The 14,216-nt window shown below is 32.4% G+C and overlaps 1 protein-coding gene across 1 annotated transcript in view; it reads right to left on the reverse strand.

The window, feature by feature from the left end:
- Positions 1-3,702: 3,702 nt before the first annotated feature.
- Positions 3,703-14,216, reverse strand: part of LOC119833275 (semaphorin-2A-like) — a 38,611-nt gene continuing 28,097 nt past the window's right edge. Inside the window, exons 2-14 of the mRNA XM_038357242.1 lie at positions 12,738-12,825; positions 12,486-12,537; positions 11,973-12,143; positions 11,347-11,617; positions 10,905-11,135; positions 10,388-10,533; positions 9,313-9,428; positions 8,368-8,522; positions 8,005-8,185; positions 7,420-7,695; positions 6,979-7,113; positions 6,419-6,527; positions 3,703-6,003 (exon numbers count right to left, since the gene is read on the reverse strand). Of these exons, the coding sequence (XP_038213170.1) occupies positions 5,929-6,003; positions 6,419-6,527; positions 6,979-7,113; positions 7,420-7,695; positions 8,005-8,185; positions 8,368-8,522; positions 9,313-9,428; positions 10,388-10,533; positions 10,905-11,135; positions 11,347-11,617; positions 11,973-12,143; positions 12,486-12,537; positions 12,738-12,825 (2,006 nt within the window). The 3' untranslated portion in view covers positions 3,703-5,928. The remainder of the gene's footprint in view (positions 6,004-6,418; positions 6,528-6,978; positions 7,114-7,419; positions 7,696-8,004; positions 8,186-8,367; positions 8,523-9,312; positions 9,429-10,387; positions 10,534-10,904; positions 11,136-11,346; positions 11,618-11,972; positions 12,144-12,485; positions 12,538-12,737; positions 12,826-14,216) is intronic.

A 14,216-nucleotide genomic window follows, 5' to 3' on the forward strand; every position in this document is an offset into this window, starting at 1 on the left:
TCGGAACTAGAGCATCCCAATATATTAAGTGGAACGCATATACATAAACAAATCACTCAAATGGGGAATTTCGGCATACAATAGAAATCAATAACAACAAGTAAGAAGTGTACTTAATAGGATTATAGCCCCAAGCCTCTTAACATCGCGTAATTTACACCTTAATAAGTTTTCCGATTAAGCCCGTAGATGTTTATAATGAAATGCCTTTAACTTCAAGAGAAATGTTTGTTATTCCACATTATATTGACTTAAAGAAAATATACAACTCATACATATTATACTAATCCGTAGAAAAGAGATATTTATGGTACAAGAAAGAGATTATGAAATTAAAGAAGGAAATTTTATTTACAAAATTGAGGATAAATTTGAGGATATATTTTTATATGAGTAACATGCAAATACGCCAGGTAACCTATATTTTACAAACATGTGTTTATTTATTTGAAAAAGCTTTACAGAAGCATTTAGAGGGATCAATTTAATTATTTAAACAAAAATACATTTTACTTGCACTCGGTTACATAATTGTAATTCAAATAGCAGATTTTCATGATACAAATAATCATATTCTCATGACCATAAAAAAACTGTCAATAATCAAATATATTTCTGGTAAATACAACATTACAATGATTAGTGATGGATAACGAAAATGTAATTATAACTCCATAACCAGTGCGATTAGTTGTGTGTGATCGAATGACGGGCGGCGCATTTACTCGTCGGATTATTAACAGTTATCGGGCTCAATAAGATTAAATCTGTGTAATTTGCATTTTACTATGATGACACGGCCCTTGAGCCGTAACTGATAATACGGATTTATCAAAGATTAAGTTACAATTCTGAATAGCCTTAAACCCTTAATCGCTTGTCGTTCCCTCGCATTGTAAAGGAATTTTGATTTATATACGACCGTCATATAAATTACTATAACGAAATGAAAATGGTTTGTTTCTTGAATTTTATTTGTGATTTTCTTTTTATTGAATCACATTATTATGATAAATATATGTAACGGTAGAAACGTTGTAGTAGGATTTTAATTTGACATTGGTTTCTGAGAGCATTCAGAAATTCGATGAGTTAAAAATATTGAATTAATCGATATGTTTAGAAATGTACAACATTAAATAATTATTGAATAAAGTCTAAGTCTATTTGGATAAGTACTCTATAAAGAAACGCAAATAAAGAAAATGAGCTATACGTTAATACTCGCCAATACGAACGCAATAAATCAAATGAAGTTAATTTATTACGCTTTAACCAGACCGTGTGATGATTCGTCTCACATTCTCTCAATTTACGGCTTGTCATTTGCTTGAACGGTCATCATCCTTAGTGCTTTATGGGGTTTCACTTTATTCGGTTACACCGCACCAATTTGATTTAACCTGACTTTTAATGATGCTAAACTATAATTAAAAATATTTAATGCCTTAATTTTATAATTTGTATTTTTATCTATTTATGTAAAAACAAGAAAACAAACAAGCATATTATTGTAATGACAATCAAATATAGAATTTATTTTCTATTCGGTACTAACTCAATAGCCCAATACCTATAGATATTTTATTTACAATTCTTAAACAAATTAAAAATGCTCTACTTTACTGAAATACATAGCCTATCTATTTCATTACAATTAAAAATAAACTTTTGTCAAAATTCGTATGACAGAAAATGTTCATCATGGTAGTATCGTAATTGAAACGAGTGCATGAGCTCACACCAGCAAACTTGCGTGGAACAGCCCGTGCACCAACTTCATAAGAACTAAATTTTAGGAAAACTATAGTTATGAGTTTAAGAATTAATTATACTACATTATACAGCAAAAGTTCAAATGAGTTTCAGATGCGTCTAAACGAAACGTTTGCATTTCATATAAATATTTAATTGCTTCAAGTTATTGCACTTACTTATTAATATTATTACAGAATGTGTTGCTTAAAAATGTTCAAGTACGCAGTAAGATTTGTTTAATGTCTTTGTTGATCTGAACTATATCAAAATTTATATTAATTTTTTTCATTTTTTTAAGTATTATGTAGCTACTGAACGAGTAGGTTTTATTATTTATTTATTTATTTGATTGAAATAGAATATCTAACAAGATAAGTAATTCTGAGAACTAAAAGATAGCTCTTGAAGATAAACTTAATTACAAATTCTCGAGGTTGTGACCAAATATAACATTTGTACACATGTGAGTCTTCTCGAAGGTACGAGAAATACCTAATCAGGATAAATATTTGTCAATAACGTTTGTCAATTTTCAAAGGACGACCATCTCAATTATAAAGTGAGCATTGGAAATTGAATATTAGGTCAGTAATTAATAATAAAATGAGGTTCTGCGGAGCCTGAAATCTATTAATTTGGCCGTAAAGCTTGGCCATTACAGGCGAGTCGCCAATTATTCCAGTCTCCCTCGGTAATTAAATTCTATGATGTTCGCCAATCTAAGACAGACGCCGTTTACGATACTCAAATTACAGTTTCATTACCCGTAAAAGATATAAGTGAATAAAAACTCGGTTACGATTATTTAACTGCGAGAGATTTCATTACGGACGCTTTTAAAGTGTTTAAATAAAAAATTATGGGGTTTAAATTGCCATAGACACGATTTATTGTTTTATAAGTTCATTTGTAAACTAGATTTTGTGTAGTCTATCCAAGTAGCGTTATGACTATTGCTCTAATAACTGCGTTTGAAATATATATTTGTGCACAGGGCATAAAAGGCAGGCCAAGACAGGGCATAAACTTAACCTGTTTTTCGTGTTTAATTTGAATTTTTGTATAATCTACACTAATACACTGAGCTGACTTGGGTGATAGGATAATTTTTTTATCCCAATTAAGTGCTCTCTTGGGATATAACAGGAATTTTGATGTCCGGGCCGAGCCAGTACGAGCGTCTAGTATTAAAATAAATCTGTAAAAGTATAAATTTGTACAATTTATAAAAAAGTATAGCATTTATCGAAAATATGAAAAAGCAGGAGCGTTACTGAATCAATGTGAAACCCAAGCAGTAATTAATAAATGTTTGTCTATATATCTATTTTTTTGTTCACGCATCACGCAAAAGCTATCGGTTTGATTATGATGAGACTTTCTATACTTATTCTTTAATAAAACATAATGTAACATCTTAGGTACACACGGGCCTCTTTTTAACCCAGAGAAGGATATTCAATAAAAACTAACTTAATTGTACCGTTCGATTCCTAAACATGATTACAGCACCAACGGCAAGAAGTTTGTCGTACCTACACAATGCCAGTTACTCACTAGGTATATATAAAAAGTAGGGACTCATCTTTAATAATATCATAAAAGCTAAAGGGTGTTTGTTTATTTGATTTTCACGTCGCAGTGGAGCAATTTTGTTATTTGATTTTTCTTTCTAAAGATAGTGAGGAGGCTAGAGAGTGATATAAGATACTTTTTACCTAGGTAAAACATAGCTTTCTGATGAAAATTTTCTTGAAACCTGCAGCTGTAGCCGCGGCCGGAAGGGAAAACAAATAAAAAATAGGTATATCATTTCTATTAAATTAAAACAAACAACGATACTTGTAAAGACGCGGCTTGAATTGTGTCCCAACAACCCCTTACTTATGATTCCTATAGATTCTTTCAATAGATTTTCTTTCAGTATAATGAAAATACGGTGTAATTCTAAAATAATTTATTTAGTTTGCGCTCTTTTATAAAACAATAGCTTATAATCTATCTTAACAAAGTTTATACAATAAACATTGGTATATAACTACAATTAGCGATTTCTATGCGGCGTATTTACAATTTACAATATTTTTTAACTTTATATGAAAACAATTTCAATAAATTATGTGCAATTAATAAAAGTCACAAATACCTAATACTCAACTCGAGGTGAGCATCACTTCGGTTTTGCATGACTTTTCTCATATTCAACACGCACACAATGTTAGTATGATTATCAATTCGTGGATAATGACAACAATAATAAAGGGTTCATTAAATAATTCTAGGTAATTTCATTTCATTGTATTACTTGCGTAAATGAGGAACATGCTTTTCAAATATTTCTTTAAACTTCTTACTTTAAATTTCAATACGAAATATCTCATAAAATAATTCATGATACATCATATTTTCTATTGCTATAATAAATAATTAGAAATTGGACATACACCCAACATTATTTAATAAAATTTAAATAATACATTTAGCACTTGCCACTATATTTCAAATGTGTTTCTGTAAGAATAAAAGATTTAAGTATAATTTCTATTTCTATACAATTAACATTTATTGCATAATAGTATAATGGCATGTTTTACTATTCTACTATTCGATATATTTTTCATAATTGAAGCATATTTTAATATTAACAATTAACACATTATTTTTACAATGAAACCAATGTTTAATACTGTTAAATTTTCTATTCACTGTATTTTATTGCTTTATTTTCAACTTATTATATAAACCTTATCATATACACCAACCCACCGTTGCATACACAAAATACTATATAAACTTTAATGATTCTATTAAGCATGCGTCACAAGGCACTATTCTAGCGAGATTATCAATAAAACATAACCGAAAACAATGGGAACAACTATTAAATTCGGTTTAAATCTTCGAACTGGGCCTAAAATTACATTTTACGGCGATTAAATCAATAACATGGAGATATTAAAACAAATAAAACTTAATTTATAACATTACCACATAAATCGAAACATATGTATCACACACCAAAATTTAACGTACCTACTTATTGTTAGAACTACTTTCATAGTAAATGCTGCTGCAGTCCAAACAGACGCTTGGAAAATAAGCTTTAAATAGATTATATCTTAAAGCTAAATTGGCGTTTATATTGCTCTCTCCTTAATCAGAATTTCGGACGCAACACACAACTTTCTATAGGCTCGACTAAGTAATTGCTTACATAGGTACTTGCAATGAAAAGGTACTCGTGTTGGTCTTTTGTACATATTCAACCATATTATAGTATTAATTATATTTTTTAAGGAATAAATTGTTACCTGAATACAAATACGCAAACTGATATCACAGCTTTTTTAGTGATTATCACCGTAATAATTGTTTACAAATATTTACAATTTATAATGTCAACATGAATTTAAGGTTTAATCGTTTTTAAGCTTAGAAATAAATAATTTGTGGAAACAAATTGTTTGTGAATCTTAAAGAGATTTGAACAATTCGGGGGCATTATTTATATACCTACATATCTGATAAAAACAATAATTATAACATGTACTAACTCATACAAATATAATGCAAAATTTTCATTTTATTGTTACATTTTAGGAATATTTATAACAAACAAATTAATATAAAAAATAATTAAATAAGAAAAGATTGATCTTCGATAACTTGGAATACGATCGTATTTCTGTTGTAACGTAAGTCAAACAAACAATCATCCATCATCAAACGCAGTCAGCGGAACGACCGACAAATGTATTTTAACTGATCATTCCCTTAGCAAATTATGCTTCCCCCTGGTAATTTCACAAGCATAAGCTAATAAAATGTTCGAGTCATTCCATCCAAAACATATTTATTTCTGTCTATTACCATATTTCGATTCGGGACAAATGAGATTGGTTTCCATGAGCAAACTTTGTTGACTGATCATCATTCGACATAAAAATAACTATACAGTGTAATTGCATTAGAATATAAAATGTATGTGTTTGTGTTGCAACAAAAAAATGCATTGGAAAATGATTCCTCATAAAGCCTAAGTCAATATGTAGTGTGTTTAATATTTCAATCAAGTAATTTACCAACTCTCACGTATATTTGTTTATAGTAATAGTCTTTATAATATAATTCAAATACTTTGATTGTATGCTAGGAAAACAACGTCTCCTATCACCGCAGCGAAGCTACAATCTCGTTGCTCATACTATTCTGTTGACTTGATGAGTTCATATTTTTAGAACATTGCTGAAACCATAAAATTTATTTAATGCATTTATAATAACAAGTTGGTAATTAAAGCAACAGTAAATTTATCTGATGAAAACATAAGCTCACAACCATTCAAAGTATTGTTTAGAAGTAAAAGAGCTTTTAATTAAGATAACGATACTATAACAAGTTTCTGTGTATCGACTAGAAGTTTCTAATCATAAAGTGATGCCGAACATAAAGCTATTTCAATGACACACTTGGATATTTTCGATCCGTGATTAATAAAAGAAATTTAATTCAGACAAATTGGTAGTTTCACAATTTAAATGTATGTAACTCATGATGTTTGTACACTTGGTATTCATTGTATTTATGATCATCACAAAATGGCCGATATAATTACGTTCTACTTAGGACGATAAGGACGAAATGCGTATTAGATACTCACCATTTGCCGCGTCTCCCAAGCTTTCATCGCACTCTTATACTTCTCAAACTCGTGACACCAATCAGAGTACACTTGTCTGTACTCCTGTGATTTATTTGGCTGCGTACATCTGAGCAAACAACATGTAACTTTTAATTAACAAAATTCAACATACTGCTCGAGACTATGTATTTTTTTCATGTGAGAAGGAAGAAATTTTGTACATGGTTTGTGAACATTGTCTATTTTACGGTTTGAGTTTATAAATTGTGCGCTATTTTAAATGTGGCACATACATATAACCCATGTCACTCAGTGAGAATGAAGATGCAGGTTACTAATTCATAATATGAATGAATTTTCCAAATCGTTAGAGTAGTTTTAGTGTGATGTGACATTATAATATAAAAACACAAATATTTCTTCTTTATGACATATTAATTTAGATATGGGTTTCTATATTCGATTGAGTATTATGTGAACACTGAACAGGGACTTATATTATCTATAGGTAATTTATTTGCAAATTGTAATTAATTTCTAGTAGGACTTCATTGCACTTTGTTAGTGATTAAAATTACCTGTGTATGTCTATGTCTAAATTATAGGAGGCAACGAGCGTTGGACCGAAGTAGCATTCGTATCGGCCTCTATCAGAATCAGTCACGGAAAGCAACACCAAGCCGCGCTCAGAAGTTAACAGAACTCGCTCCCAACTGAAACGATTTGAGCGCTTTAGATGTTGTTACAAGCTAATTTTGTTTTGAACGCTCCACAGTTTTGGTGCAAGTTGTGCACGTTAAATTTGCTAAATTTATGGCTGTAAGGTAACATGTTTTGTAGATTAATTAACATTGTATGTCAGCTGATGCATCTAATTAAATGTTACTTTGTCTTTGAACGTTGTACTCTGTCATAAGTTGTTAAACAAAGCGGTTAAAGTACTCATCCGGTTATGACTTGGGTAACAAAAAATCATACGAATAATGGAGTACCATAGTTAAATATTTATTGACACATACTTGTAACTTATTTTGTATCTTCCTCTCTCCCGCGAATGGTGATACCACGCCACATTCTGATCTCGCAGAGCTTCAGGTGTCTTCCCAAATGCGGCTAGATGCACGCTCTGTCCATATCCAGCCCTTACAGTTTTCAATGGTGCGCTTGCTTCACATATTGATGGAGTGGAGTTAGTAGCATCATGTAGAAGGCCCAGGGTGTAAGGCCGGCACGCGCCCACCTCCTTATCCCAACCGCAATATGGATCCAATACGCAACGCACGCAACTGTCATATCTGTTATGAGATTTGGGAATAGAACGATAGAATCAACTACATTGTCTCACTTGCTCTCTTGCAGAATATACGTATAATTATTTAATCCAGCCGATCCTAATCCTAAATTAAGTTACACTCATGAAATTACTGTATTGTCGCCGATCCTTCTTAAGCCCTACCGAGTATAGTATTATATGTTATATGTGGTCCTACAAAGTTTGGATTAAATATTTCCGCTTAAAGTTGAACAAAATCGAGTCGGCATATACAAATATATAAACGTACAAGCATACAAGTGAAGCTGAAAAAAGCGTATTGAGAATATACCTATGCGCACAGGCCCGTAGAGGTAGTTGCCGCAGTCTGTTGTCTGTGGCCAGATAAAGCGAGTGAGCCTGCCTGGAGAGCGCGAGCGCACGCACAGGCTCGTCACCCGCCGCGCGCCATATATCTACAACGCGCGATCCGCCGCCTGCCCACTGCACTATTTTGTAAACTTCGCCCGCACCTTGCAAGAAAAGTTCTCTTTAATACATTCTATTTTTACCTACACCTTCCATTTGCTATCAAGGCTTACTTTCCCAAGTTAAGAAAATAAAACAATTTCATTTAATCTAAATAAATTATGCATTAGTAACGCGGATTTATGGAAAGATGTCCTAATGTTTAATCCAAAATCGATTAACTCACTAGTGCCAGCGTAGAACACGGTGTACGTGATATCATCAGCCAGCATATCAACAGTCTGTCTGTCGACGACCAGCGTCGTGAGCACCAGGTCACGTTTGTAGAAGGCGGGCGAGTCGCCATCATGCCGTACCGCTGCGTCCATTAGCGGATGTGACCTGCGAGAGAATCGGCGAGGTCATCTTTGTGTTTGGAATAAAATCTACTTACTACCTTTTTTCGTTGTGTTCTTGTATTTTGTTCATCTACAACTGACCTATCTTTACTTAAAATGTCGATTAGTCACCTTGTAAATTAAAACGCTCTAGCCAGCTTTGTTCTACTTTGATCCTTATCATTAAGTCAATATTAGTAGTTGACGTCTTGCATACATGGTTGAGTGCACATTATAACCTCATTTTCAACATAATGTACATTTTCGTACGACATTTCCACGTCACGTCAACACCATTCGCCATTAATCCATTACAAAAGCAATAATTTATTTGAACTAATTTAGTGGCACGCCGTCAATTAAGACGTGGGTAGGCGTGTGACTCGGTGTGACCCAATTAAGGAACACATGCGGCAAAACTAATGTCAGGTATAAAACCTTGTTGAGATTAGTCTTGTGGGAGCGCGGCGTAAAGCTAAATGCTCCGTTTTTTCATTAAGCGTGTTTCAAGGGAAATTTAATCTATATACAAAATATACTTACAGTATAAAACCAATATTTTAATATTACTTTCGCTGTTCTTTAGATTCAGTAACATAAAACGTTTTATAAATATATCTAAAGCTTAACTTGTATAGACATTAAACTAAGTCAAATTTGAGTTAACGTTTAAAAGATGAATTACCCTACATATTTTTTATTTCGGATCATTAAAATAGTCAACGGCCGATATCTTATCTTAAAACCGCTCATAAAAATACAGGTTCCTAGCAGCATTCCTCAATAAGACTAACCTGATAAAATTCAGGACGTTATCTGGTAGGGCCTCAGTGTTGTTGACACAAGTGCCCGGGCGGGGCTCCGGTACCTTAGCGCGAAGCACCGGCAGCCATGCGGAACTAGATGTTGCCTGATAACAAAATTGTGAAATTATGATTAATATTATTATTCGCTGGTTTGATAGGTATTCGTTAATAATAATAGAAAATTCCTATAGTTTTATTTAAACTCACTACTTCGTTATTATGATATATCTGAAGGCTAATTTCCCTAAAATCAGTTAACATGGAAATTGTTTTACCGCATCAAAAATGCAATCTTGAACATAATGATTCAAGTTTTTCTTGAGTTTTTTATTTGCATGAGTAATGTAACGGTAATCTTAGTCATTAACATTTGCGCAAATATGAATACATTGTTCAAACAGCACGTCCATGGTTAATGCAAAAACCGGTCCTTGTTCGAAAGTTAAAATTCAATGACTCCATAAAAATACTGGCTTTAAACTAAATTTTATATTTTTTTGGAGAAGATACATGTAAATCGATTAGAGAATTGTTTTTACCGGAAATGAATATAGAAGCTAGGCGGCATCCTTTGAATATGATAGCTCTATTTTTATTATATAGATTTATTATAGGTGAAAAAAAGAGCAGATAGTGGCATGTGTTAATAAAAAACGTTACCTAGGTGTAAGGGCTGATTTAAGTAAATTACAATAATTGTATTTGAATACATGATAATTTAGATGGTATTAATTGAATGAATACTTACCAATATACTTATTTATATGTAATTTATGTAAGTATTTAGTTGGTAATGTATGGTATTTATAACAATAATGAAAAATTATCAAATTGAATATGTCAATCAAATTACAGAGCATAATTAATTTAAACAATCCTTAACAACAACATTTAAAAAACATCACATTTTTTCGCTTTTAAATCATTAGCCACGCATTTATGCGTTTCAAAATTTGCAAAATATGAAATGATTTCCCTCCTTGCGAACAGCAACTGATGTGATAGATAAACTATCGGCACTATATAACAGCTATATCGGCAATAATATACTGTAACAGCTCACTTGTTCTTTAAATCTTCCTGCGAATGCTTCTTGTATATTTTCCATAGTATAGGTACAGATTGCTGATCCGACGAGCCCGTCACTGGCACCCGTTGTAAAAGCCGCGTAGAATTTTGTCGGATCATTCGGCATTTGGTACACACTTTCTATACAAAAAATATATAACATTTGAATTCAGATCTGTTTTAGTGACGCATAATCACAAGTTGTAGTCTTAACACTTCGGGCGACGTATAAAAATTTGTATGTGTAGTCAATATTACCTAAATAATAAAACTAATATAAACGTTAACCGAAGCAAATGAAAAATCAGATTTTAAAGAAATAAATTCTTATTCTTAAATGTCTTTGATACTAAAAGATCTATACGTAGTCTGCTCCAGTTTACTCTTTATGACGGTGTAAGAAAATTCAATTTAAACAATGTAGCTTTCTTAGTTCTACGAAAGAGCTATAAACTCAGTTTACGTTAACTTAAACTTATATTATTTTTGTGCTTTTAAACTGAATAACTTACGTATTTCATCAAAGTAGAATGGAAACTCTCCAGGTATGCTACAGTTGAGCCTGGCTTTCAAATAAGTGGCCCAATTTTGGCTCAATATGTGCTTGCCACCAGTGTCTTGTTTGCATACTCTAGCCACGCGGGAGTAAACAGCTTTACCACAGTTCATGAACTCCACGGCAGTTTCCCGAAAAAAGAACAAAACGTAGTCACCAACATCGAACGATCCCACAAAATTGGTTTCTGAAATAAATGGAAATTTAGATAGGCAATCACGTATAAATGTCTTTGCAGATCATGAATTCACAAAGCACTTTGTGGGTTAATTACGAAACATGTGAGTTACGATTGCAGTTCTCGCTACATGGACATCTTTAACGTCCGCAACGCAATTGATGACTTGTATACTGAGCGCAATAATGAAAGCGTTGAAAAAGCGAAAAGCTATACTCACTGTCCAACCATTTTGAGTCATACTTCAACGTCCTTTTAAAATTGAATCGCTTTTGACCCGTTCGAAAATCGAAGAGGTCGTTTCTGAAAATGACTGGATCCGCTTTGGTGAACTCGGCGTTAGTGCCCGCGTAGAGCGCTGGCAGACCGCCGGGGTTACCCTTCGTGACCCACACTGCAGTGCTGTTGTCAGCTGGGTCATAGGGGCACTTGGCCACGCCGAGCCCTACTCCTGGCACGTACTCGTGCCGCGGGAGGTGTGTTAGGTTTAACTGTGCGGAACAAAATCGTCATATGGCAACCATTTATTTCACACGAGTTAATAACCGAAACGTAACAATTTGGCACTTGTATTTTTTACAATTTTAACTGATAGACGAGTTTTATGTATATAACGTGCATTGGAACCTCAATAAAAAACTATGCTATTAAAACCAAATACACTGTATTTAATTGGAATGCGCGATCAGAAGCGATGTGACATATTTGTGCGTTAAAAATTATGTACCTAAAACGAATATCAGTTACACATAAGAAATTAAACCACAAATGAAGTTGCCGCAACCTCGATATTTTATACCAAGCATGTTACAAAATGTGTAGTAATATTAGAAGCAATTTACTCACATAGACCACCCAGTCTTTGGGACTATGGGCGTTTGTACCGCACACGTACAACCGCTCTCCGTCGCCGAGAGGCTGTAGCACACGTATGTGGTTTCTACATTCAAATGGCTCTGATTTGCCTTTACTCACACACCTCGCTACATTACTTGCTTCTAATAATAATGCATCTCTCTGGAAACAAATTACACATCAGAAAAGTTTATTTCAAGTATATTCATCTACCTTATGAAAAGTTAGCTAACACATCATGTGAGTGCATGAATCCAGCATATTGGGAGTTGAATGTTTTATAAAAATTTTGTTTATATCTGTTGGAAAGCCGACACAAAGTTTCAAACAAAATTTCCCTTGTAAATCCGCTGGTAACATTTCAGTATAAATGGACGAGCATAAATCTTCACAGTAGAAGAGAGCCCTCTTAAACTTAGATATCATAAGCGTGTGTTTTTTTCGCTTTTGCAAGTCGTTTACTTTATGAATTCAAGCTCTAGAAAAGTTGCAAAACATACTAACCTCACAATGTGACTGACTAATGTCTGTCATATTAAGCCTAAATATTCGGTCCCTGAAAGAAAAATTATATATATGAATAGAATAATTATTAAGAATTGCATTTTTTTTTTGGTCGTATTTGTTCGTGTTGTAATATGCTTAATAGATATTCAGCTGTTGTTTTAATTTGTGATCCAAAAGACTTTAATACTAAGGCTAAAGTGATTAGACCATTAAGTAGGGTAATTTTATATAATCAATAAATTAACTCACATAGCACCGACGTATAATGTATTTCTCTCTTCATTTATATACAAAGTGCGATAGAAAAGGTTACCGCACGCAAATTCTCTTATGTGATCTGAAAATAATGAAAAATTATTATATTAAATAATTGTACAGGAAATTATATATATTTAAAAGATTTGTACAGGTCTAGGTAAGGTAAGGTAATAATTGCATATATATAATAATAGATTTATAAATTCAAAATGTCGAATGCTAACAAAGTGATTACCCACTAAGAAAAATATGATAACGCTCACAGCACTTCATAATTCCTGATAATACTTATAATTACAGACTAACTTATTTTGTATCAATAACGGTATTATCATTCTTTTGAAAACTTTTTTAACTTAAAGCAATCAAAGTAAAATGCCCCATGCACATATGAAATAATAAGTCTGGTTGCAATTTCAATGAGTATCTAATTACGAACGGTTGCAATAGCCAGTGATTATTGGCAGGAGCGAACACGCGAGCTCTCGTGACCGGCTCATAGCTACAACCACCACTACTTAAACATATTAAACTTCAGCAAACCGATATTCTTTAAAAGTTCATTATTAACACTATCATTTCGATTATCTAAACGGTCCATTATTTAAATGATACCTTATTAAGTGCCGTGTTGTCTCTCTTCCATTTATGACATTTTGTGTAATTTGATAAGTTACGCGATACTAAATGAAGTTGTAATATATGTAATTGAAATAATTCTCCCTAAACTTTCAAATGTCATCAATAACGTTGATAATAATTCATGATTTGAGCGGCACCTAACTAGTCTTAATTTCATGTTTTTTGTTAATGTTTTAACTTTTTTTAACTGCTACGGATCTCTTTAAGATACATTTTTATATAAGTATATAATCAGAAAATTTAGAACATGATTTTTTCATTTAACTCTTTAACTTTTAAATAAAAAATGTGTGCCAAGCCACAATTAAAAGTAATAATCTTACAATGCCTAGCATTGTCTTCGTACATTGAAGTACGACTAATTTATTGAAAAAAATATAGCTAAAGCAATAGTAGATACAATACGACAGATTGATGAGTGTTAAAACCAATAAGAGTGGCTAAATACAATGGCGATTACAGAGCTAATGAAGCTTTTGTTTGAAAACCTAACGAACTGTATAAAGTCATTTATTTGAACGAACATGACGCGACCGATACAAGCGATATATTTATTGGAGGGTCTTTATAGCGTAAATCATATTACGAAGGATATATTTTCTCACCAGATTTTTTTTTATTTGTATTTGTTCATAAAACGATGACAGTCTTCATTTCGCAGATATCATTGTCGATTTCACATAAAATTATACAAATACAATAAGTCTGTTCATATAATATATTGTGCCAAATTCACATATATTTATTTTATTTTTTTTTTTTGATGTTTCTGCTACATGGCAATCTGTTTTCCAACAATAAGCCACTTCTTTGTTTGATTACTCAGTT

Source organism: Zerene cesonia, chromosome 17, assembly GCF_012273895.1.
Source record: "Zerene cesonia ecotype Mississippi chromosome 17, Zerene_cesonia_1.1, whole genome shotgun sequence".
NCBI classification, from domain to species: Eukaryota; Metazoa; Arthropoda; class Insecta; order Lepidoptera; family Pieridae; genus Zerene; species Zerene cesonia.